Raw genomic sequence first — 25,567 nt, forward strand, 5'->3', positions numbered from 1 at the left:
CTAACCTCCCTGGTTATTGTAATGGTGAGAGGTTAGCATGTCTTGGAGGGGTTTATGATATAAAATGCTAACCTCCCTGGTTATTGTAATGGTGAGAGGTTAGCATGTCTTGAGGGGGTTTATGATACAAAATGCTAACCTCCCTGGTTATTGTAATGGTGAGAGGTTAGCATGTCTTGGAGGGGTTATGATATTTGTGCATCTAACTTTCTCCCTCATTATTCATTCGTGTGTCTGTGCTAGTCTGAAGCAGGAGTTGAAATGGACTAGTGCAGATGCTAAGGGTGTTATTGCCTGTAAAACTCAGTCTGCTCAGTGGCAGCTGCCTGCCTGCATCCTGTGGGTGTGACTGTGGGTGTGTGTGTCTGCAGCCTGCGATCCAGCTGTTTCCTGTTAGCAATCACGTTGCATTGTGTGTGTGTGTGTGTGTGTCAGAAGCTGACTTACTGAGGACACTGTCTCTTATTCTCTCTGTTCTGTAACATCTCAGTACACTAGACCATCATGATTCAGTCTATTCCCCCCCCCTGGTGGCAAGGCACACACCATGCCCCCCCCCTGGTGGCAAGGCACACACCATGCCCCCCCCCTGGTGGCAAGGCACACACCATGCCCCCCCCCTGGTAGTAAGGCACACACCATGCCCCCCCCCCCCCCCCCTCTGGTAGTAAGGCACACACCATGCCCCCCCCCCCCCCCTCTGGTAGTAAGGCACACCATCATCAGTAGTGGTCTGATAGGATGCAGCCAGCTAGCTAGCTAGCATTAAGTAGCATCATCAGTAGTGGTCTGATAGGTTGCAGCCAGCTAGCTAGCTAGCATTAAGTAGCATCATCAGTAGTGGTCTGATAGGTTGCAGCCAGCTAGCTAGCTAGCATTAAGTAGCATCATCAGTAGTGGTCTGATAGGTTGCAGCCAGCTAGCTAGCTAGCATTAAGTAGCATCATCAGTAGTGGTCTGATAGGTTGCAGCCAGCTAGCTAGCTAGCATTAAGTAGCATCATCAGTAGTGGTCTGATAGGTTGCAGCCAGCTAGCTAGCTAGCATTAAGTAGCATCATCAGTAGTGGTCTGATAGGTTGCAGCCAGCTAGCTAGCTTGCATTAAGTAGCATAATCAGTAGTGGTCTGATAGGTTGCAGCCGGGGGGGGGGGTAGCCATGGTGTGTGTTCCTTACCACCGGGGGGGGGGGGGGGGGGGTAGCCATGGTGTGTGTTCCTTACCACCGGGGGGGGTAGCCATGGTGTGTGTTCCTTACCGCCGGGGGGGGGGGGTAGCCATGGTGTGTGTTCCTTACCACCGGGGGGGGGGGTAGCCATGGTGTGTGTTCCTTACCACCGGGGGGGGGTAGCCATGGTGTGTGTTCCTTACCACCGGGGGGGGGGGGGGGTAGCCATGGTGTGTGTTCCTTACCACCGGGGGGGGGGGGGGGGGGGGGGGGGTAGCCATGGTGTGTGTTCCTTACCACCGTGGGGGGGGGGGGGGGGGGTAGCCATGGTGTGTGTTCCTTACCACCGGGGGGGGGGGGGGCATGGTGTGTGTATCTTGTTTGCATCAATGATTTGTTTTCACCAGAATGCAATTAGCACATTTTAGTCAGAGATAATTTACTTTGTTTTAGTTAAAATCATTTTTCCTTTTTAGTTCTAGTTTTTGGGGGTCTATTTAGTCACTTACAGTCTCGTCAATTGCCTCAGAAAAATAGGGTGTGTTGAGGAATATTTTTCGTCACTGTAGTTGATGAAATGAACACTGGTGTGAATGCACATGAGCTGGTATATATGTGTGGTGCGTGTGTTGTGTGTGTACACGAGGGGAGTGAGCAAGCCTCTTTCGGTAAGTATGTGACTCAGACCGCTGACTGAAAAGTGTTCCCCAACTGTGCCTGTGAAAGTATGTCTCACTACATCTCAACTGGAGATGACTCTCCTATGGGCCTGTATTCATGTCTCTCACTCAGAGGAAATGTCATGAGTCACAATATGGGGTTAGAATAGGGGAGTGTGTGTTACTGGGCAACAATATGGGGTAGAGTAGGGAGTGTGTGTTAATGGGGGTAGAGTAGGGCCTGTGTGTTAATGGGGGTAGAGTAGGGCCTGTGTGTTAATGGGGGTAGAGTAGGGCCTGTGTGTTAATGGGGGGTAAAATAGGGCCTGTGTGTTAATGGGGGTAAAATAGGGCCTGTGTGTTAATGGGGGTAGAGTAGGGCCTGTGTGTTAATGGGGGTAGAGTAGGGCCTGTGTGTTAATGGGGTAGAGTAGGGCCTGTGTGTTAATGGGGGTAGAGTAGGGCCTGTGTGTTAATGGGGGTAGAGTAGGGCCTGTGTGTTAATGGGGGGTAGAGTAGGGCCTGTGTGTTAATGGGGGTAGAGTAGGGCCTGTGTGTTAATGGGGGGTAGAGTAGGGCCTGTGTGTTAATGGGGGTAGAGTAGGGCCTGTGTGTTAATGGGGGTAGAGTAGGGCCTGTGTGTTAATGGGGGTAGAGTAGGGCCTGTGTGTTAATGGGGGTAGAGTAGGGCCTGTGTGTTAATGGGGGTAGAGTAGGGCCTGTGTGTTAATGGGGGTAGAGTAGGGCCTGTGTGTTAATGGGGGTAGAGTAGGGCCTGTGTGTTAATGGGGGTAGAGTAGGGCCTGTGTGTTAATGGGGGTAGAGTAGGGCCTGTGTGTTAATGGGGGTAGAGTAGGGCCTGTGTGTTACTGAGCAACAATATGGACTGTTAATCATAGGGTCTGCTACATCTATTGATTCATGATGGAGTTATAGGTGGTATGTGAAACTAACCTTGGTTTATCTCTCCTCCTCGCTCTCGCCCTCCTCCTCGCTCTCGCCCTCCTCCTCGCTCTCCCCATCACTTCCAACAGAATGAGGACAGTCCCAGTCCAAAGCGTCAGAGACTATCTGGCCAATCAGTGCTGGATCTCTCCACGGTGGCCCCACCCTCCAACCCCTCTCCACCAATGAGGCCGTGGGAGCTGCCCCACAGTCGCAGACCTCCCCCTAACCCCCACCCCCATTACCACCAGGAGCGCTGCCATACACCTGTCAGACACAGACACAGGTAAGAGACTTACCTCACCTGGTACTGTGCTCTTTAGCTTGGTTACTTTGTTCGTTTGTTAGTTAGTCGGCTAGCCAGCCAGTCAGTTAGCCAGCCAGTCAGTTAGCTAGCCAGTAAGTTAGCCAGCCAGCCAGTTAGCCAGCCACCCAGCCAGTCAGTTAGCCAGCCACCCAGCCAGCCAGCCACCCAGCCAGCCACCCAGCCAGCCACCCAGCCAGTCAGTTAGCCACCCAGCCAGCCAGTCAGTTAGCCAGCCAGTTAGCCAGCCAGCCAGCCAGTTAGCCAGCCAGCCAGTCAGTTAGCCAGCCAGCCAGTCAGTTAGCCAGCCAGCCAGCCAGTTAGCCACCCAGCCAGCCAGTTAGCCACCCAGCCAGCCAGTTAGCCACCCAGCCAGCCAGTTAGCCACCCAGCCAGCCAGTTAGCCACCCAGCCAGCCAGTTAGCCACCCAGCCAGCCAGCCAGCCAGTTAGCCAGCCAGCCAGTTAACCAGTCAGCCAGTCAGTTAACCAGCCAGTTAGCCAGTCAGTCAGTTTGGAATGCTGAGCTCTAGTCAATATTGACCAGTAACAAGATGATGATGATGATGATGATGATGATGATGATTGTAACTATGGTGATGACATATTGTGTTGATGTATGATACTATCAGAATGATGAAGACTTATCTCTCCTCCCTCCTTTCCTCCAGTCCTCCAGCGCGTCGCCAGCGTGGCCGTCTCTCCCGCACCCCCCGTCACCTCCCCCCTCCTCCTCCCCACCACCCCTCCCCTCCTCCCCCCTCCATCCGACTGGACCCCCAGGACCAAAGCTACCACTACCCCCACCCCCACCAGAGCTACTCTCACCCCCCTCCTCCCCCCTACGGCCAGCCCCCAGCCCCTGCCGGTGGGGGCGTGGAGGAGCCTCGAGCGTTCCACCCCCCTGCCCTGTCTCCACGGTTACTGCACCCCGCTGTCCATCATTCCCATCAAGCAGCTCACCACCACACACAGCAGCAAGGAGCCATGGTCATGGACCTTCAGGAACAGGTTAGACTGGGAGAGGGAGGGGCCTATATTAACAGGTTAGACTGGGAGAGGGAGGGGCCTATATTAACAGGTTAGACTGGGAGAGGGAGGGAGGGGCCTATATTAACAGGTTAGACTGGGAGAGGGATGGAGGAGGGGGCCTATATTAACAGGTTAGACTGGGAGAGGGAGGAGGGGGCCTATATTAACAGGTTAGACTGGGAGAGGGAGCGGGCCTATATTAACAGGTTAGACTGGGAGAGGGAGGAGGGGGCCTATATTAACAGGTTAGACTGGGAGAGGGAGGGAGGAGGGGGCCTATATTAACAGGTTAGACTGGGAGAGGGAGGAGGGGGCCTATATTAACAGGTTAGACTGGGAGAGGGAGCGGGCCTATATTAACAGGTTAGACTGGGAGAGGGAGGAGGGGGCCTATATTAACAGGTTAGACTGGGAGAGGGAGGGAGGAGGGGGCCTATATTAACAGGTTAGACTGGGAGAGGGAGGGAGGAGGGGGCCTATATTAACAGGTTAGACTGGGAGAGGGAGGGGGCCTATATTAACAGGTTAGACTGGGAGAGGGAGGGGCCTATATTAACTGGTTAGACTGGGAGAGGGAGGGGCCTATATTAACAGGTAGACTGGGAGAGGGAGGGGCCTATATTAACAGGTTAGACTGGGAGAGGGAGGGAGGAGGGGGCCTATATTAACAGGTTAGACTGGGAGAGGGAGGAGGGGGCCTATATTAACAGGTTAGACTGGGAGAGGGAGGGGGCCTATATTAACAGGTTAGACTGGGAGAGGGAGGGAGGAGGGGGCCTATATTAACAGGTTAGACTGGGAGAGGGAGGGAGGAGGGGGGCCTATATTAACAGGTTAGACTGGGAGAGGGAGGGGCCTATATTAACAGGTTAGACTGGGAGAGGGAGGGAGGAGGGGGCCTATATTAACAGGTTAGACTGGGAGAGGGAGGGAGGAGGGGGCCTATATTAACAGGTTAGACTGGGAGAGGGAGGGGGCCTATATTAACAGGTTAGACTGGGAGAGGGAGGGGGCCTATATTAACAGGTTAGACTGGGAGAGGGAGGGAGGGAGGGGCCTATATTAACAGGTTAGACTGGGAGAGGGAGGGAGGAGGGGGCCTATATTAACAGGTTAGACTGGGAGAGGGAGGGAGCGGGCCTATATTAACAGGTTAGACTGGGAGAGGGAGGGAGGAGGGGGCCTATATTAACAGGTTAGACTGGGAGAGGGAGGGGGCCTATATTAACAGGTTAGACTGGGAGAGGGAGGGGGCCTATATTAACAGGTTAGACTGGGAGAGGGAGCGGGCCTATATTAACAGGTTAGACTGGGAGAGGGAGGGAGGAGGGGGCCTATATTAACAGGTTAGACTGGGAGAGGGAGGGGGCCTATATTAACAGGTTAGACTGGGAGAGGGAGGGAGGAGGGGGCCTATATTAACAGGTTAGACTGGGAGAGGGAGGGGGCCTATATTAACAGGTTAGACTGGGAGAGGGAGGGGGCCTATATTAACAGGTTAGACTGGGAGAGGAGGGAGGAGGGGGCCTATATTAACAGGTTAGACTGGGAGAGGGAGGGAGGAGGGGGCCTATATTAACAGGTTAGACTGGGAGAGGGAGGGAGGAGGGGGCCTATATTAACAGGTTAGACTGGGAGAGGGAGCGGGGCCTATATTAACAGGTTAGACTGGGAGAGGGAGGGAGGAGGGGGCCTATATTAACAGGTTAGACTGGGAGAGGGAGGGGGCCTATATTAACAGGTTAGACTGGGAGAGGGAGGGAGGAGGGGGCCTATATTAACAGGTTAGACTGGGAGAGGGAGGGAGGAGGGGGCCTATATTAACAGGTTAGACTGGGAGAGGGAGGGAGGAGGGGGCCTATATTAACAGGTTAGACTGGGAGAGGGAGCGGGCCTATATTAACAGGTTAGACTGGGAGAGGGAGGGAGGAGCGGGCCTATATTAACAGGTTAGACTGGGAGAGGGAGGGGGCCTATATTAACAGGTTAGACTGGGAGAGGGAGGGAGGAGGGGGCCTATATTAACAGGTTTAGACTGGGAGAGGGAGCGGGCCTATATTAACAGGTTAGACTGGGAGAGGGAGCGGGCCTATATTAACAGGTTAGACTGGGAGAGGGAGGGAGGAGGGGGCCTATATTAACAGGTTAGACTGGGAGAGGAGGGAGGAGGGGGCCTATATTAACAGGTTAGACTGGGAGAGGGAGCGGGCCTATATTAACAGGTTAGACTGGGGAGAGGGAGGGAGGAGGGGGCCTATATTAACAGGTTAGACTGGGAGAGGGAGGGGGCCTATATTAACAGGTTAGACTGGGAGAGGGAGGGAGGAGGGGGCCTATATTAACAGGTTAGACTGGGAGAGGGAGGGGGCCTATATTAACAGGTTAGACTGGGAGAGGGAGGGGGCCTATATTAACAGGTTAGACTGGGAGAGGGAGGGAGGAGGGGGCCTATATAACAGGTTAGACTGGGAGAGGGAGGGAGGAGGGGGCCTATATTAACAGGTTAGACTGGGAGAGGGAGGGAGGAGGGGGCCTATATTAACAGGTTAGACTGGGAGAGGGAGGGGGCCTATATTAACAGGTTAGACTGGGAGAGGGAGGGGGCCTATATTAACAGGTTAGACTGGGAGAGGGAGGGAGGAGGGGGCCTATATTAACAGGTTAGACTGGGAGAGGAGGGGGCCTATATTAACAGGTTAGACTGGGAGAGGGAGGGAGGAGGGGGCCTATATTAACAGGTTAGACTGGGAGAGGGAGGGGGCCTATATTAACAGGTTAGACTGGGAGAGGGAGGGGGCCTATATTAACAGGTTAGACTGGGAGAGGGAGGGGGCCTATATTAACAGGTTAGACTGGGAGAGGGAGGGGGCCTATATTAACAGGTTAGACTGGGAGAGGGAGGGGGCCTATATTAACAGGTTAGACTGGGAGAGGGAGGGGGCCTATATTAACAGGTTAGACTGGGAGAGGGAGGGGGCCTATATTAACAGGTTAGACTGGGAGAGGGAGGGGGCCTATATTAACAGGTTAGACTGGGAGAGGGAGGGGGCCTATATTAACAGGTTAGACTGGGAGAGGGAGGGGGCCTATATTAACAGGTTAGACTGGGAGAGGGAGGGGGGAGGGGACCTGTGAGGCTTATGATATAAAATGCTAACCTCCCTGGTTATTGTAATGGTGAGAGGTCCCATAGGGTGGCGCACAATTGGACCAGCGTTGTCCGGGTTTGGCCGTCATTGTAAATAAGAATTTGTTCTTCACTGACTTTCCTAGTTAAACAAAAACTCTTTTAAAAATGTATATATTAACTCTCTCTCTCTCTCCAACAGGCCTCTGTCCCAGTCTCCTATATATTATCTCTCTCTCTCTCCAACAGGCCTCTGTCCCAGTCTCCTATATATTATCTCTCTCTCTCTCCAACAGGCCTCTGTCCCAGTGTCCTATATATTATCTCTCTCTCTCTCCAACAGGCCTCTGTCCCAGTCTCCTATATATTATCTCTCTCTCTCTCCAACAGGCCTCAGTCCCAGTCTCCTATATATTATCTCTCTCTCTCTCCAACAGGCCTCAGTCCCAGTCTCCTATATATTATCTCTCTCTCTCTCCAACAGGCCTCAGTCCCAGTCTCCTATATATTATCTCTCTCTCTCTCTCCAACAGGCCTCAGTCCCAGTCTCCTATATATTATCTCTCTCTCTCTCCAACAGGCCTCAGTCCCAGTCTCCTATATATTATCTCTCTCTCTCTCTCCAACAGGCCTCAGTCCCAGTCTCCTATATATTATCTCTCTCTCTCTCTCCAACAGGCCTCAGTCCCAGTCTCCTATATATTATCTCTCTCTCTCTCTCTCTCCAACAGGCCTCAGTCCCAGTCTCCTATATATTATCTCTCTCTCTCTCTCTCCAACAGGCCTCAGTCCCAGTCTCCTATATATTAACTCTCTCTCTCCAACAGGCCTCAGTCCCTGTCTCCTATATATTAACTCTCTCTCTCCAACAGGCCTCAGTCCCTGTCTCCTATATAATAACTCTCTCTCTCTCTCTCCAACAGGCCTCAGTCCCAGTCTCCTATATATTATCTCTCTCTCTCTCTCCAACAGGCCTCTGTCCCAGTCTCCTATATATTATCTCTCTCTCTCTCCAACAGGCCTCTGTCCCAGTCTCCTATATATTATCTCTCTCTCTCTCCAACAGGCCTCAGTCCCAGTCTCCTATATATTATCTCTCTCTCTCTCCAACAGGCCTCAGTCCCAGTCTCCTATATATTATCTCTCTCTCTCTCCAACAGGCCTCAGTCCCAGTCTCCTATATATTATCTCTCTCTCTCTCCAACAGGCCTCTGTCCCAGTCTCCTATATATTATCTCTCTCTCTCTCTCCAACAGGCCTCTGTCCCAGTCTCCTATATATATTAACTCTCTCTCTCCAACAGGCCTCTGTCCCAGTCTCCTATATATTATCTCTCTCTCTCTCCAACAGGCCTCAGTCCCAGTCTCCTATATATTATCTCTCTCTCTCTCCAACAGGCCTCAGTCCCAGTCTCCTATATATTATCTCTCTCTCTCTCCAACAGGCCTCAGTCCCAGTCTCCTATATATTATCTCTCTCTCTCTCCAACAGGCCTCAGTCCCAGTCTCCTATATATTATCTCTCTCTCTCTCCAACAGGCCTCAGTCCCAGTCTCCTATATATTATCTCTCTCTCTCTCCAACAGGCCTCAGTCCCAGTCTCCTATATATTAACTCTCTCTCCAACAGGCCTCAGTCCCAGTCTCCTATATATTATCTCTCTCTCTCTCCAACGGGCCTCAGTCCCAGTCTCCTATATATTAACTCTCTCTCTCCAACAGGCCTCAGTCCCTGTCTCCTATATAATAACTCTCTCTCTCTCTCTCCAACAGGCCTCAGTCCCTGTCTCCTATATAATAACTCTCTCTCTCTCTCCAACAGGCCTCAGTCCCAGTCTCCTATATATTATCTCTCTCTCTCTCCAACAGGCCTCAGTCCCAGTCTCCTATATATTATCTCGCTCTCTCTCCAACAGGCCTCAGTCCCAGTCTCCTATATATTATCTCTCTCTCTCTCCAACAGGCCTCAGTCCCAGTCTCCTATATATTAACTCTCTCTCTCTCCAACAGGCCTCAGTCCCATTCTCCTATATATTATCTCTCTCTCTCTCCAACAGGCCTCAGTCCCAGTCTCCTATATATTAACTCTCTCTCTCTCTCTCCAACAGGCCTCAGTCCCAGTCTCCTATATATTAACTCTCTCTCTCTCCAACAGGCCTCAGTCCCAGTCTCCTATATATTATCTCTCTCTCTCTCCAACAGGCCTCAGTCCCAGTCTCCTATATATTAACTCTCTCTCCCTAACAGGCCTCAGTCCCAGTCTCCTATATATTAACTCTCTCTCTCTCCCTAACAGGCCTCAGTCCCAGTCTCCTATATATATTAACTCTCTCTCTCTCCCTAACAGGCCTCAGTCCCAGTCTCCTATATATTAACTCTCTCTCTCTCCCTAACAGGCCTCAGTCCCAGTCTCCTATATATTAACTCTCTCTCTCTCCAACAGGCCTCAGACCCAGTCTCCTATATAATAACTCTCTCTCTCTCCAACAGGCCTCAGTCCCAGTCTCCTATATATTAACTCTCTCTCTCTCCCTAACAGGCCTCAGTCCCAGTCTCCTATATATTAACTCTCTCTCTCTCCCTAACAGGCCTCAGTCCCAGTCTCCTATATATATTAACTCTCTCTCTCTCCCTAACAGGCCTCAGTCCCAGTCTCCTATATATTAACTCTCTCTCTCTCTCCCTAACAGGCCTCAGTCCCAGTCTCCTATACGGTGACTCCTGTCCCTTCTCATCATGGTCTGGTAGCTCCTCTATATACAGGACAGCACCTCCCTCCTGTCTGTTCCTCTCAACAACAGATCCCAGCATGCAGTGTGGTCTTCAGTACAGGACAACACTACCACCCTGTGAGTAGAGACAGTAGTGTGTGTGTGTGTGTGTGTGGTCTTCAGTACAACACTACCACCCTGTGAGTAGAGACAGTAGTGTGTGTGTGTGTGACCACCTTGGGTCTTAACGACAGTCCGTCAGCTATCATACCCGTCAGCTATCATACCAGTCTGTCTACCTATCATTCTACTCCTTGGTCTGGTACCAGTCTGTCTAGCTATCATTCCACTCCTTGGTCTAGTCTGGTACCAGTCTGCTATCATACCAGTCTGTCTACCTATCATTCCACTCCTTGGTCTAGTCTGGTACCAGTCTGCTATCATACCAGTCTGTCTAGCTATCATTCCACTCCTTGGTCTAGTCTGGTACCAGTCTGCTATCATACCAGTCTGTCTACCTATCATTCCACTCCTTGGTCTAGTCTGGTACCAGTCTGCTATCATACCAGTCTGTCTAGCTATCATTCCACTCCTTGGTCTAGTCTGGTACCAGTCAGCTATCATTCCACTCCTTGGTCTAGTCTGGTACCAGTCTGCTATCATACCACTCCTTGGTCTAGTCTGGTACCAGCCTGTCAGCTATCATACCACTCCTTTGTCTAGTCTGGGTACCAGTCTGTCTAGCCATCATTCCTGTCCCCTGGTGTAATGATGTTGCTATGCTTGTTGCTGTTTCCTGTCCCCCGGTGTAATGATGTTGCTATGCTTGTTGGTGTTTCCTGTCCCCTGTTGTAATGACGTTAATATGCTTGTTGGTGTTTCCTGTCCCCCGGTGTAATGATGTTGCTATGCTTGTTGGTGTTTCCTGTCCCCTGGTGTAATGATGTTGCTATGCTTGTTGGTGTTTCCTGTCCTCTGGTGTAATGACGTTGCTATGCTTGTTGGAGTTTGCTGTCCCCTGGTGGCAGAAATAATTAAATGCAGATATGTCATTGTCATTCACAGTATCAAACCTCACTTTCTCTCTCTCTCTCTCTCAGATACTGGGGGCGTGTTCGGTGCAGCATTTACCTGTGCCCTACTCCTTTCCCTCCCTCCTCTCCAATGATCCTCCTTTCCTCCTCCCCCCCTCCCCACCTCTCTCACCACCCCCCTCACCTCCCTCCACCTGGACACTTCCTTCCCTTCCCGACACAACAGTCCAGATCGGTAAGAAACGCATCTCTCTTGATTTTCATTATAATCAGGAGTTGTATTTATGACGTTTTCTCCAAGGATCCAATCTAGTTTGTTTTTAATATCATGCAATAGATGTAATGACCAATCGTGTGCCGCCCTGTGGGACTACCCAGGCCCTTTAACCATTAAGGTAGTGGTGCCGTCCAGGCCCATAAGGTAGTGGTGCCGTCCAGGCCCATTAAGGTAGTGGTGCCGTCCAGGCCCATTAAGGTAGTGGTGCCGTCCAGGCCCATTAAGGTAGTGGTGCCGTCCAGGCCCATTAAGGTAGTGGTGCCGTCCAGGCCCATTAAGGTAGTGGTGCCGTCCAGGCCCATTAAGGTAGTGGTGCCGTCCAGGCCCATTAAGGTAGTGGTGCCGTCCAGGCCCATTAAGGTAGTGGTGCCGTCCAGGCCCATTAAGGTAGTGGTGCCGTCCAGGCCCATTAAGGTAGTGGTGCCGTCCAGGCCCATTAAGGTAGTGGTGCCGTCCAGGCCCATTAAGGTAGTGGTGCCGCCCAGGCCCATTAAGGTAGTGGTGCCGCCCAGGCCCATTAAGGTAGTGGTGCCGCCCAGGCCCATTAAGGTAGTGGTGCCGTCCAGGCCCATTAAGGTAGTGGTGCCGCCCAGGCCCATTAAGGTAGTGGTGCCGTCCCTATGACCCTTCATAGCACTTTTTGTATGCTTATGACCCTACATAACCCTTTGTATCCCTGTCATAGCCGTTGCAGAGGATAGAGAACGAGGTGGAGCTGCTTGGAGAGCACCTGTCTGTGGGAGGGGGGTTCAACTACCCTCATGGAGGACACCACCCCTCCTCCCTGCCCCCCTCCACACCCCTCCAGTTCCTGTCTCATCACGACTCCCTGTCACAGGAGCTGTTCGGAGTGGTAAGACGCCCTCCCCCAACCCCCAGTACCTCGCTCACCCTTCCTGTCTCATCACGACTCCCTGTCACAGGAGCTGTTCGGAGTGGTAAGACGCCCCCCCCCCCCCAACCCCCAGTACCTCGCTCACCCCCCCCCCCCCCCCCCCCACCCCTCCAGTTCCTGTCTCATCACGACTCCCTGTCACAGGAGCTGTTCGGAGTGGTAAGACGCCCCCCCCCAACCCCCAGTACCTCGCTCACCCTTCCTCCCCCCCCACCCCTCCAGTTCCTGTCTCATCTCGACTCCCTGTCACAGGAGCTGTTCGCACATACCTCATGCTAGCCATCAACACTCCTACCCAATGGCTGTCTTGCACGGCCACTCGTTTAAGTATTTATAATGGATCCCCATTAGTTCCTGTTGCCAAGGCAGCAGCTACTCTTCCTGGGGTTTATTATGGATCCCCATTAGTTCCTGCCAAGGCAGCAGCTACTCTTCCTGGGATTTAATATGGATCCCCATTAGTTCCTGCCAAGGCAGCAGCTACTCTTCCTGGGGTTTATTATGGATCACCATTAGTTCCTGTCAAGGCAGCAGCTACTCTTCCTGGGGTTTAATATGGCTCCCCATTAGTTCCTGCCAAGGCAGCAGCTACTCTTCCTGGGATTTATTATGGATCCCCATTAGTTCCTGCCAAGGCAGCAGCTACTCTTCCTGGGGTTTATTATGGATCCCCATTAGTTCCTGCCAAGGTAGCAGGTACTCTTCCTGGGATTTATTATGGATCCCCATTAGTTCCTGCCAAGGCAGCAGCTACTCTTCCTGGCATTTATTATGGATCCCCATTAGTTCCTGCCAAGGTAGCAGGTACTCTTCCTGGGATTTATTATGGATCCCCATTAGTTCCTGCCAAGGCAGCAGCTACTCTTCCTGGGATTTATTATGGATCCCCATTAGTTCCTGCCAAGGCAGCAGCTACTCTTCCTGGGGTTTATTATGGATCCCCATTAGTTCCTGCCAAGGCAGCAGCTACTCTTCCTGGGGTTTATTATGGATCCCCATTAGTTCCTGCCAAGGCAGCAGCTACTCTTCCTGGGATTTAATATGGATCACCATTAGTTCCTGCCAAGGCAGCAGCTACTCTTCCTGGGGTTTATTATGGATCCCCATTAGTTCCTGCCAAGGTAGCAGGTACTCTTCCTGGGGTTTATTATGGATCCCCATTAGTTCCTGCCAAGGTAGCAGGTACTCTTCCTGGGGTTTATTATGGATCCCCATTAGTTCCTGCCAAGGCAGCAGCTACTCTTCCTGGGGTTTATTATGGATCCCCATTAGTTCCTGCCAAGGTAGCAGGTACTCTTCCTGGGGTTTATTATGGATCCCCATTAGTTCCTGCCAAGGTAGCAGGTACTCTTCCTGGGGTTTATTATGGATCCCCATTAGTTCCTGCCAAGGCAGCAGCTACTCTTCCTGGGGTTTATTATGGATCCCCATTAGTTCCTGCCAAGGTAGCAGGTACTCTTCCTGGGGTTTATTATGGATCCCCATTAGTTCCTGCCAAGGCAGCAGCTACTCTTCCTGGGGTTTATTATGGATCCCCATTAGTTCCTGCCAAGGTAGCAGGTACTCTTCCTGGGGTTTATTATGGATCCCCATTAGTTCCTGCCAAGGCAGCAGCTACTCTTCCTGGGGTTTATTATGGATCCCCATTAGTTCCTGCCAAGGCAGCAGCTACTCTTCCTGGGGTTTATTATGGATCCCCATTAGTTCCTGCCAAGGCAGCAGCTACTCTTCCTGGGGTTTATTATGGATCCCCATTAGTTCCTGCCAAGGCAGCAGCTACTCTTCCTGGGGTTTATTATGGATCCCCATTAGTTCCTGCCAAGGCAGCAGCTACTCTTCCTGGGGTTTATTATGGATCCCCATTAGTTCCTGCCAAGGCAGCAGCTACTCTTCCTGGGGTTTATTATGGATCCCCATTAGTTCCTGCCAAGGCAGCAGCTACTCTTCCTGGGGTTTATTATGGATCCCCATTAGTTCCTGCCAAGGCAGCAGCTACTCTTCCTGGGGTTTATTATGGATCCCCATTAGTTCCTGCCAAGGCAGCAGCTACTCTTCCTGGGGTTTATTATGGATCCCCATTAGTTCCTGCCAAGGCAGCAGCTACTCTTCCTGGGGTCCAGCAGAATTAAGGCAGTTATGCATTTTTTTAAAACTATACAATGCATTCACAACAGATTTCACAACATGTTACAATAACAGTATATTACACACACACACACACACACACGGAGAACAACATGTCCTCGTCTCTATGAAGGGTTCTTACCTTTCCTTCTTCTGTCCCTCTCCCAGCCGTACCCCCACTTCATGCCTCGGCGAATCACAGGGCGTCGTTACCGCTCCCAGCAGACCGTGCCCCCGCCCCCCTACCACCCAGGCTTCCTGCCTTACTTCCTGTGAGTACTTCTTCTTCTCTTGTTGTTGTAGCAGCACCTGGTATGCAGTACACGTTGGAATAAATCATGGGTTTATATGGTATAATACTGTATAATCTTATATTAGGCATGGTGATCATTTTGTTTATTTAAATGTATCTCCTCTCCCCCTCTTCTCTCTCTCCCCTGTCTCTCTCCTCTCTCTCCCTCTCTCTCCATCTCTCTCCATCTCTCTCCCTCTCCTGTCTCACAGGTCGATGCTTCCAGTGGGTCCTACAGTCGGTCCTACCATCAGTCTAGAGTTAGATGTGGATGATGGAGAGGTAGAGAATTATGAAGTAAGCTAGCTACATCTATATGGTCTAGCGTAGTGGAGGTAAGCTAGCCACAGAGCTAACTATACATCTACATGGTGTAGTGGAGGTAAGTTAGCCACAGAGCTAACTATACATCTATATGGTGTAGTGGAGGTAAGCTAGCCACAGAGCTAACTATACATCTATATGGTCTAGTGTAGTGGAGGTAAGCTAGCCACAGAGCTAACTATACATCTATATGGTGTAGTGGAGGTAAGCTAGCCACAGAGCTAACTATACATCTATATGGTCTAGTGTAGTGGAGGTAAGCTAGCCACAGAGCTAACTATACATCTATATGGTGTAGTGGAGGTAAGCTAGCCACAGAGCTAACTATACATCTATATGGTCTAGTGGAGGTAAGCTAGCCACAGAGCTAACTATACATCTATATGGTCTAGTCAACTCTAATGTAGTGGAGGTAGTTTTAATGAACTACAGTCTGGTGTTGCCTGAAGCATCTAGCCTCGTGTTAGTTCCAATAGCTAATGCCTAGGCTTCAGCTCAGTGGGCTAAACGGATTAAAACCTGTTGATTAGTGTGTAGATGTACACTATGCAGAACATGATTGTGTCTATCAATCCCAATGCTGTTATGTCCTCATGGCTGAAAGCACCTAGGGTAGATGGGAGGACAATAGGCTCTTCTCTGACCTTTAACCCCCCCTGTCTGACCTCCAGGCCCTGTTGAACCTAGCAGAGCGTCTGGGCGAGGCTAAACCCAGAGGACTGACCAAGGCTGACATAGAACAACTTCCCTCCTACCGCTTCAACCCCAACAACCACCAATCAGAACAGACACTGTGAGTAGTCCCTTCAACCACCAATCAGAACAGACACTGTGAGTAGAGTCCCTTCAACAACCACCAATCAGAACAGACACTGTGAGTAGTCCCTTCAACCCCAACAACCACCAATCAGAACAGACACTGTGAGTAGAGTCCCTTCAACAACCACCAGTCAGAACAGACACTGTGAGTAGAGTCCCTTCAACAACCACAAATCAGAACAGACACTGTGAGTAGAGTCCCTTCAACCCCAACAACCACCAATCAGAACAGACACTGTGAGTAGAGGCCCTTCAACAACCACCAGTCAGAACACACTGTGAGTAGAGTCCCTTCAACAACCACCAGTCAGAACAGACACTGAGTAGAGTCCCTTCAACAACCACCAATCAGAACAGACACTGTGAGTAGAGTCCCTTCAACCCCAACAACCACCAATCAGAACAGACACTGAGTAGAGTCCCTTCAACAACCACCAATCAGAACAGACACTGAGTAGAGTCCCTTCAACAACCACCAATCAGAACAGACACTGTGAGTAGAGTCCCTTCAACAACCACCAATCAGAACAGACACTGAGTAGAGTCCCTTCAACCCCAACAACCACCAATCAGAACAGACACTGTGAGTAGAGTCCCTTCAACCACCACCAATCAGAACAGACACTGTGAGTAGAGTCCCTTCAACAACCACCAGTCAGAACAGACACTGAGTAGAGTCCCTTCAACCCCAACAACCACCAATCAGAACAGACACTGAGTAGAGTCCCTTCAACCCCAACAACCACCAATCAGAACAGACACTGTGAGTAGAGTCCCTTCAACCCCAACAACCACCAATCAGAACAGACACTGTGAGTAGAGGCCCTTCAACAACCACCAATCAGAACAGACACTGTGAGTAGAGTCCCTTCAACCCCAACAACCACCAATCAGAACAGACACTGTGAGTAGAGTCCCTTCAACCACCACCAATCAGAACAGACACTGTGAGTAGAGTCCCTTCAACAACCACCAGTCAGAACAGACACTGAGTAGAGTCCCTTCAACCCCAACAACCACCAATCAGAACAGACACTGTGAGTAGAGTCCCTTCAACCACCACCAATCAGAACAGACACTGTGAGTAGAGTCCCTTCAACAACCACCAGTCAGAACAGACACTGAGTAGAGTCCCTTCAACCCCAACAACCACCAATCAGAACAGACACTGAGTAGAGTCCCTTCAACCCCAACAACCACCAATCAGAACAGACACTGTGAGTAGAGTCCCTTCAACCCCAACAACCACCAATCAGAACAGACACTGTGAGTAGAGGCCCTTCAACAACCACCAATCAGAACAGACACTGTGAGTAGAGTCCCTTCAACCCCAACAACCACCAATCAGAACAGACACTGTGAGTAGAGTCCCTTCAACAACCACCAATCAGAACAGACACTGTGAGTAGAGTCCCTTCAACAACAACCACCAATCAGAACAGACACTGTGAGTAGAGTCCCTTCAACAACAACCACCAATCAGAACAGACACTGTGAGTAGAGTCCCTTCAACAACCACCAATCAGAACAGACACTGAGTAGAGTCCCTTCAACCCCAACAACCACCAGTCAGAACAGACACTGAGTAGAGTCCCTTCAACCCCAACAACCACCAGTCAGAACAGACACTGAGTAGAGTCCCTTCAACAACCACCAATCAGAACAGACACTGAGTAGAGTCCCTTCAACCCCAACAACCACCAATCAGAACAGACACTGAGTAGAGTCCCTTCAACCCCCACCAATCAGAACAAGTACTTCAACGTTGTCTCTCTGTTGTATTAACGTTGTCTCTCTGTTGTAATAATGTTGTCTCTCTGTTCCAGGTGTGTATGTTGTATTAACGTTGTCTCTCTGTTGTATTAACGTTGTCTCTCTGTTGTAGGTGCGTATGTTGTATTAACGTTGTCTCTCTGTTCCAGGTGCGTGGTGTGTGTTGTATTAACGTTGTCTCTCTGTTGTTTTAACGTTGTCTCTCTGTTCCAGGTGTGTATGTTGTTTTAACGTTGTCTCTCTGTTCCAGGTGTGTATGTTGTTTTAACGTTGTCTCTCTGTTCCAGGTGCGTGGTGTGTATGTTGTATTAACGTTGTCTCTCTGTTCCAGGTGCGTGGTGTGTATGTGTGACTTTGAGTCTCGTCAGCTGCTAAGAGTCCTCCCCTGTAACCATGAGTTCCACACCAAGTGTGTTGACAAGTGGCTCAAGGTGAGACAGATGGTGATATATCTATACAAGATGGTGATATATCTATACAAGATGGTGATATATCTATACAAGATGGTGATATATCTATACAAGATGGTGATATATCTATACAAGAGGCTTTATTTATCAGACAGAGATGGTGATATATCTATACAAGAGGCTTTAACAGACAGGCAGATGGTGATATATCTATACAAGAGGCTTTAACAGACAGATGGTGATATATCTATACAAGAGGCTTTAACAGACAGGCAGATGGTGATATATCTATACAAGAGGCTTTAACAGGCAGATGGTGATATATCTATACAAGAGGCTTTAACAGACAGAGATGGTGATATATCTATACAAGAGGCTTTAACAGGCAGATGGTGATATATCTATACAAGAGGCTTTAACAGACAGACAGATGGTGATTTATCTATACAAGAGGCTTTAACAGACAGATGGTGATATATCTATACAAGAGGCTTTAACAGACAGATGGTGATATATCTATACAAGAGGCTTTAACAGACAGACAGATGGTGATATATCTATACAAGAGGCTTTAACAGACAGACAGATGGTGATATATCTATACAAGAGGCTTTAACAGACAGGCAGATGGTGATATATCTATACAAGAGGCTTTAACAGACAGATGGTGATATATCTATACAAGAGGCTTTATTTAACAGACAGATGGTGATATATCTATACAAGAGGCTTTAACAGACAGACAGATGGTGATATATCTATACAAGAGGCTTTAACAGACAGACAGATGGTGATATATCTATACAAGAGGCTTTAACAGACAGATGGTGATATATCTATACAAGAGGCTTTATTTAACAGACAGACAGATGGTGATATATCTATACAAGAGGCTTTAACAGACAGATGGTGATATATCTATACAAGAGGCTTTATTTAACAGACAGATGGTGATATATCTATACAAGAGGCTTTATTTAACAGACAGATGGTGATATATCTATACAAGAGGCTTTATTTAACAGACAGAGATGGTGATATATCTATACAAGAGGCTTTATTTAACAGACAGAGATGGTGATATATCTATACAAGAGGCTTTATTTAACAGACAGATGGTGATATATCTATACAATAGGCTTTAACAGACAGACAGATGGTGATATATCTATACAATAGGCTTTAACAGACAGACAGATGGTGATATATCTATACAAGAGGCTTTAACAGACAGACAGATGGTGATATATCTATACAATAGGCTTTAACAGACAGACAGATGGTGATATATCTATACAAGAGGCTTTATTTAACAGACAGATGGTGATATATCTATACAAGAGGCTTTAACAGACAGATGGTGATATATCTATACAAGAGGCTTTATTTAACAGACAGAGATGGTGATATATCTATACAAGATGGTGATATATCTATACAAGAGGCTTTATTTAACAGACAGACAGATGGTGATATATCTATACAAGAGGCTTTAACAGACAGACAGAGATGGTGATATATCTATACAAGAGGCTTTAACAGTTAGACAGCACAACTAGCTGAAACAGTGTTTTGATCAGGTATCAGGTCTTCATTCTACGTACAGTTGAATTCTACAAGCTTTGTCATGCACTGTAAAGTGATCATCGTGTATGACAATTAGATTCGTCTCTGTCTCTCTCCAGGCTAACAGAACGTGTCCCATCTGTCGGGCGGACGCCTCCGAAGTCCATCGGGATTCTGAATGACCTATGACCTCGAGCCCCACAGATCTAGGATCCGCTCAGCCTCCCCACATCCTAACCTGATGCATTAGGGAGTGGAGGGAAACACAACAGGCCTTAGATCAGTGTCTTGGAGCAATGCCCCCCTCCCCTCCGCCAAGTGAACTCTTTAAGAAATAGACTGTCTTCTTCCTATGATGATGGTATTCTAATAATGGCCTTTTGACTGACACACACACACACACACACACACGTACGAGGGGCAGTTGGACTTCCCCCTTTTGTACTGTCTTACCTTCCTGAGTCATGATTGGAGTTGTCATATGAACGGCTGTGGAGAAACTCAGACGTGTGTCGTTGTCCTGACTAACCCAGTGGAGGAAATGGAAGCCCAAAGATTCTGACCATTATGACATCATCATCGTTGTTGTTGTTGTTGTTCATATGAATATTCTGGTGGTGATGAATCATTCAGAACCTGGATTGATATGTGTCTTCACTAGTGGGGTGATTTTGGTTTATTAGGGCACTTTTTTTCCTTCATTTTTTACCCCCAAAAATTTAAAGTGTGTGCTGTTGCACTCCTACAAAACACATCTACAATGTGTGTCCAACTGAAATGGAGAGAGAACGGAGGACAATACAATCTTTACATTGTTGTTAGTGTTGGTTTATGATTTGGTTAGAGGAAGGTGGGCAGACATATAGCGTTGTCAGTAATGGGGAAAGTGTTTTTGTTTAGAACAGCAATGTGTGTTATTTATTTATGCAGTGCAGTACACTGCCCTTTCTGCTCTGATTGGTCGATGCTGTGCACTGAGAACGGAAGGGGAGGGGCTTCCAGGGAGGACAAGGACAACAGAACCAGGGTAGTTGAGGAAGGGGAGGGGCTTCCAGGGAGGAGAAGGGCAACAGAACCAGGGTAGTTGAGGAAGGGGAGGGGCTTCCAGGGAGGAGAAGGGCAACAGAACCAGGGTAGTTGAGGAAGGGGAGGGGCTTCCAGGGAGGAGAAGGGCAACAGAACCAGGGTAGTTGAGGAAGGGGAGGGGCTTCCAGGGAGGAGAAGGGCAACAGAACCAGGGTAGTTGAGGAAGGGGAGGGGCTTCCAGGGAGGAGAAGGGCAACAGAACCAGGGGTAGTTGAGGAAGGGGAGGGGCTTCCAGGGAGGAGAAGGGCAACAGAACCAGGGTAGTTGAGGAAGGGGAGGGGCTTCCAGGGAGGAGAAGGGCAACAGAACCAGGGTAGTTGAGGAAGGGGAGGGGCTTCCAGGGAGGAGAAGGGCAACAGAACCAGGGTAGTTGAGGAAGGGGAGGGGCTTCCAGGGAGGAGAAGGGCAACAGAACCAGGGTAGTTGAGGAAGGGGAGGGGCTTCCAGGGAGGAGAAGGGCAACAGAACCAGGGTAGTTGAGGAAGGGGAGGGGCTTCCAGGGAGGAGAAGGGCAACAGAACCAGGGTAGTTGAGGAAGGGGAGGGGCTTCCAGGGAGGAGAAGGGCAACAGAACCAGGGTAGTTGAGGAAGGGGAGGGGCTTCCGGGGAGAAGGGCAACAGAACCAGGGTAGTTGAGGAAGTGGAGGGGCTTTCTGGGGAGGAGAAGGGCAACAGAACCAGGGTAGTTGAGGAAGAGGAGGGGCTTCCGGGGAGGAGAAGGGCAACAGAACCAGGGTAGTTGAGGAAGGGGAGGGGCTTCCGGGGAGAAGGGCAACAGAACCAGGGTAGTTGAGGAAGGGGAGGTTCTTCTCTCTTATCACTCCTCTCTATCACCTTTCTCTTCTTTTTCCCACTCCATCCCCTCCTCTCTCTCTACTTTTCTGTTCACTCACTCCATGTTTCAGAGAGATGAATCAGCCTCCGTTATCTCGGCTTTCTCTCTCTCTCTCACACACACTCACACACTGAATGCACCCCCCCCCCCCACGCAGCACAGGAGTGTGTGTGCGCTGATATGAATCGATGCTAAACGTCCGATAATTTGTGTTATTGGTCAGTTACTTAGGAAGAAATATATGATAGTGGTCAAATCTCAAATGAAACCATCTCCTATCTATCTATTGGTTCCAAGACCAAACGTAATTAACTCTTTAAGAAATACTCTGGAGAATAAAAGGGGGTCATTTTGAGATACAACCAACGTTGTTCACTGGTCGTTCAGATCACATTGACAAGGTGAGATTATCTGAAGTTTAGTTTTAAGGCACATAATAATAATAATGATGGTGATGATGATGATTGTAGTGTGGTAGTATCACAGTTAAGGGTTTAACTCCTTGGTAAAAAAAAAGGGACATGTGTTTTGCCTGTCGACCCACGAGTGAGAAGATCAGTGCCTGGTTTCACTCATTCCTTCACAACCACAATGACTCTTCTGTTCAGTCTCCATTCATCCACTCTTCCTCCTGTAGGATGCTTCTCACCCCCCCTCCCCCCTTCTCTCGGTCCACTCTTCCTCCTGTAGGATGCTTCTCACCCCCCTCACCCTTTCTCTCGGTCCCCTCTTCCTCCTGTAGGATGCTTCTCACCCCCTCCCCCTTTCTCTCGGTCCCTTCATCACCTCTTCCTCATGTAGGATGCTTCTCACCCCCCTCCCCCTTTCTCTCAGTCCCCTCTTCCTCCTGTAGGATGCTTCTCACCCCCTCCCCCTTTCTCTCGGTCCCTTCATCCCCTCTTCCTCCTGTAGGATGCTTCTCACCCCCCCTCCCCCTTTCTCTCTGTCCCCTCTTCCTCCTGTAGGATGCTTCTCACCCCCCCTCCCCCTTTCTCTCGGTCCCCTCTTCCTCCTGTAGGATGCTTCTCACCCCCCTCCCCCTTTCTCTCGGTCCCCTCTTCCTCCTGTAGGATGCTTCTCACCCCCCCTCCCCCTTTCTCTCTGTCCCCTCTTCCTCCTGTAGGATGCTTCTCACCCCCCTCCCCCTTTCTCTCTGTCCCCTCTTCCTCCTGTAGGATGCTTCTCACCCCCCTCCCCCTTTCTCTCGGTCCCCTCTTCCTCCTGTAGGATGCTTCTCACCCCCTCCCCCTTTCTCTCGGTCCCTTCATCACCTCTTCCTCCTGTAGGATGCTTCTCACCCCCCTCCCCCTTTCTCTCGGTCCCTTCATCACCTCTTCCTCCTGTAGGATGCTTCTCAGCCCCTCCCCTTTCTCTCGGTCCCTTCATCACCTCTTCCTCCTGTAGGATGCTTCTCACCCCCTCCTCCTTTCTCTCGGTCCCTTCTTAATCCCCCCTCCCCATTTTCCACTGTGTCCTCTGTCTACCCAGTGTCTTTAGAAGTAGTCCTTATTAACTGCTGTCATAAGCCCTACATAAGGCTGTCTTAACATGCACAATGTCACCCTATGTCAAGTTCATGTCCTGGCTTCCTACTGTCCTTCACCCACACGGTGTCACGATTCACATTCGATGTCAGGCTCACAGCAACCTTAAGTAGGCCTTACGACAGTCTTATGTAGGCCTTACGACAGTCTTATGTAGGCCTTACGACAGTCTTATGTAGGCCTTACGACAGTCTTATGTAGGCCTTACGACAGTCTTATGTAGGCCTTACGACAGTCTTATGTAGGCCTTACGACAGTCTTATGTAGGCCTTACGACAGTCTTATGTAGGCCTTACGACAGTCTTATGTAGGCCTTACGACAGTCTTATGTAGGCCTTACGACAGTCTTATGTAGGGCCTTACGACATCTAGTAGATGGGGAAGGTTGTAATTAAACCATGTCAGCCAGGCACCTGCAGTGTCCTAATATGTAAGAGATGCCTTTTTAAAACCCAGATTTACCCTCCTTAAAGCCATGTCACCAGTAGGTGGGTTAATGACCTTTTAGATCAGCGTTTAGCTGGGACAAGGTCTTCACCCTACATGTTGAAAATAAACCATTCTCTCCAGTGTCCGATGTTGTCAGCTCAGCGTTTTAAAGGCTCCGAGTTCTTGGCCGTAGCTATGGCAACCGGGTTTGAAAAAGCTTCCGTTCTCCTGTTCTGTTTTTTTTTTGTTTCCTGGTTTTAAAGGTGTTCTACTGTCGTCATGGCGTCCATTGTGTCGTAGGATTCTAATTATTGTTATTGTTTCTCCTGCTTGGTACACGACTAGCAGTTACCTCATTTGTCTCTTGATGTATATTCAGATACAAATATAGGACTTTCTGAATTCAGCTTTTCATATTGTTAATTTTTTTTCTCTTACCATTTGTGTCGTTGGGTTGTTTTATAAAAAAAAAAAAGAAGTTATCATTTATTATTAACATGACGTTGGTAGCTTTCTTCTCCATAATGTATCATATCTGTAACCAAAATCATTTTGAAGGCTTGATATTGCAAATTTTTAACAAACATTTGTACATTTTTAATGAGAGTTATTAATAGTGAGGCGTTTACTAAGTGGTGAAATGAATTGTTATTTTTAATCCCCAGTCTTTTTGGATTTCAAAGGCTGCTTCTATAATAAATGTAGAATTACCAAATCATGGTCTGTTCTCCTTTTCTCTCACATTCTGTCTGTTCTGTTCAACTTCCTGTCCTCCTGAGGAGGGGCGGGTTTAACTTCATTTAACTGTGGAATGGCATCTCTTTAGAAACTGGTAAGAGGGGACTAGTTACTGTCTGTTCTACTCCTATATAAAGTACAGAGGGGACTAGTTACTGTCTGTTCTAGTCCTATATAAAGTACAGAGGAGACTAGTTACTGTCTGTTCTAGTCCTATATAAAGCACAGAGGGGACTAGTTACTGTCTGTTCTAGTCCTATATAAAGTACAGAGGAGACTAGTTACTGTCTGTTCTAGTCCTATATAAAGCACAGAGGGGACTAGTTACTGTCTGTTCTAGTCCTATATAAAGCACAGAGGGGACTAGTTACTGTCTGTTCTAGTCCTATATAAAGCACAGAGGGGACTAGTTACTGTCTGTTCTAGTCCTATATAAAGTACAGAGGGGACTAGTTACTGTCTGTTCTAGTCCTATATAAAGTACAGAGGGGACTAGTTACTGTCTGTTCTACTCCTATATAAAGTACAGAGGAGACTAGTTACTGTCTGTTCTACTCCTATATAAAGTACAGAGGAGACTAGTTACTGTCTGTTCTAGTCCTATATAAAGCACAGAGGGGACTAGTTACTGTCTGTTCTACTCCTATATAAAGTACAGAGGAGACTAGTTACTGTCTGTTCTAGTCCTATATAAAGCACAGAGGGGACTAGTTACTGTCTGTTCTAGTCCTATATAAAGCACAGAGGGGACTAGTTACTGTCTGTTCTAGTCCTATATAAAGCACAGAGGGGACTAGTTACTGTCTGTTCTAGTCCTATATAAAGTACAGAGGGGACTAGTTACTGTCTGTTCTAGTCCTATATAAAGTACAGAGGGGACTAGTTACTGTCTGTTCTAGTCCTATATAAAGTACAGAGGAGACTAGTTACTGTCTGTTCTAGTCCTATATAAAGCACAGAGGGGACTAGTTACTGTCTGTTCTAGTCCTATATAAAGCACAGAGGGGACTAGTTACTGTCTGTTCTAGTCCTATATAAAGCACAGAGGGGACTAGTTACTGTCTGTTCTAGTCCTATATAAAGTACAGAGGGGACTAGTTACTGTCTGTTCTAGTCCTATATAAAGCACAGAGGGGACTAGTTACTGTCTGTTCTAGTCCTATATAAAGCACAGAGGGGACTAGTTACTGTCTGTTCTAGTCCTATATAGAGGGGACTAGTTACTGTCTGTTCTAGTCCTATATAAAGTACAGAGGGGACTAGTTACTGTCTGTTCTAGTCCTATATAAAGTACAGAGGGGACTAGTTACTGTCTGTTCTACTCCTATATAAAGTACAGAGGGGACTAGTTACTGTCTGTTCTACTCCCATATAAAGTACAGAGGGGACTAGTTACTGTCTGTTCTAGTCCTATATAAAGTACAGAGGGGACTAGTTACTGTCTGTTCTACTCCTATATAAAGTACAGAGGGGACTAGTT

General features: G+C 48.8%; 1 protein-coding gene across 1 annotated transcript; it reads left to right on the forward strand.

The window, feature by feature from the left end:
- Positions 1–2,793: 2,793 nt before the first annotated feature.
- On the forward strand, positions 2,794–24,064 carry LOC109885995 (E3 ubiquitin-protein ligase RNF38-like; the record flags this gene model as incomplete). The annotated part of the gene is given in 11 exon segments (XM_031817954.1): positions 2,794–3,056; positions 3,745–4,084; positions 9,921–10,079; positions 11,042–11,148; positions 11,150–11,210; positions 11,938–12,105; positions 14,440–14,543; positions 14,776–14,860; positions 15,559–15,680; positions 17,811–17,910; positions 19,575–24,064. Coding segments are annotated over 11 exon segments (1,572 nt in total), but the record flags the coding sequence as incomplete, so codon positions are not given.
- Positions 24,065–25,567: the final 1,503 nt, after the last annotated feature.

The sequence above is a fragment of the Oncorhynchus kisutch genome, unplaced genomic scaffold, assembly GCF_002021735.2.
Source record: "Oncorhynchus kisutch isolate 150728-3 unplaced genomic scaffold, Okis_V2 scaffold1215, whole genome shotgun sequence".
NCBI lineage: Eukaryota > Metazoa > Chordata > Actinopteri > Salmoniformes > Salmonidae > Oncorhynchus > Oncorhynchus kisutch.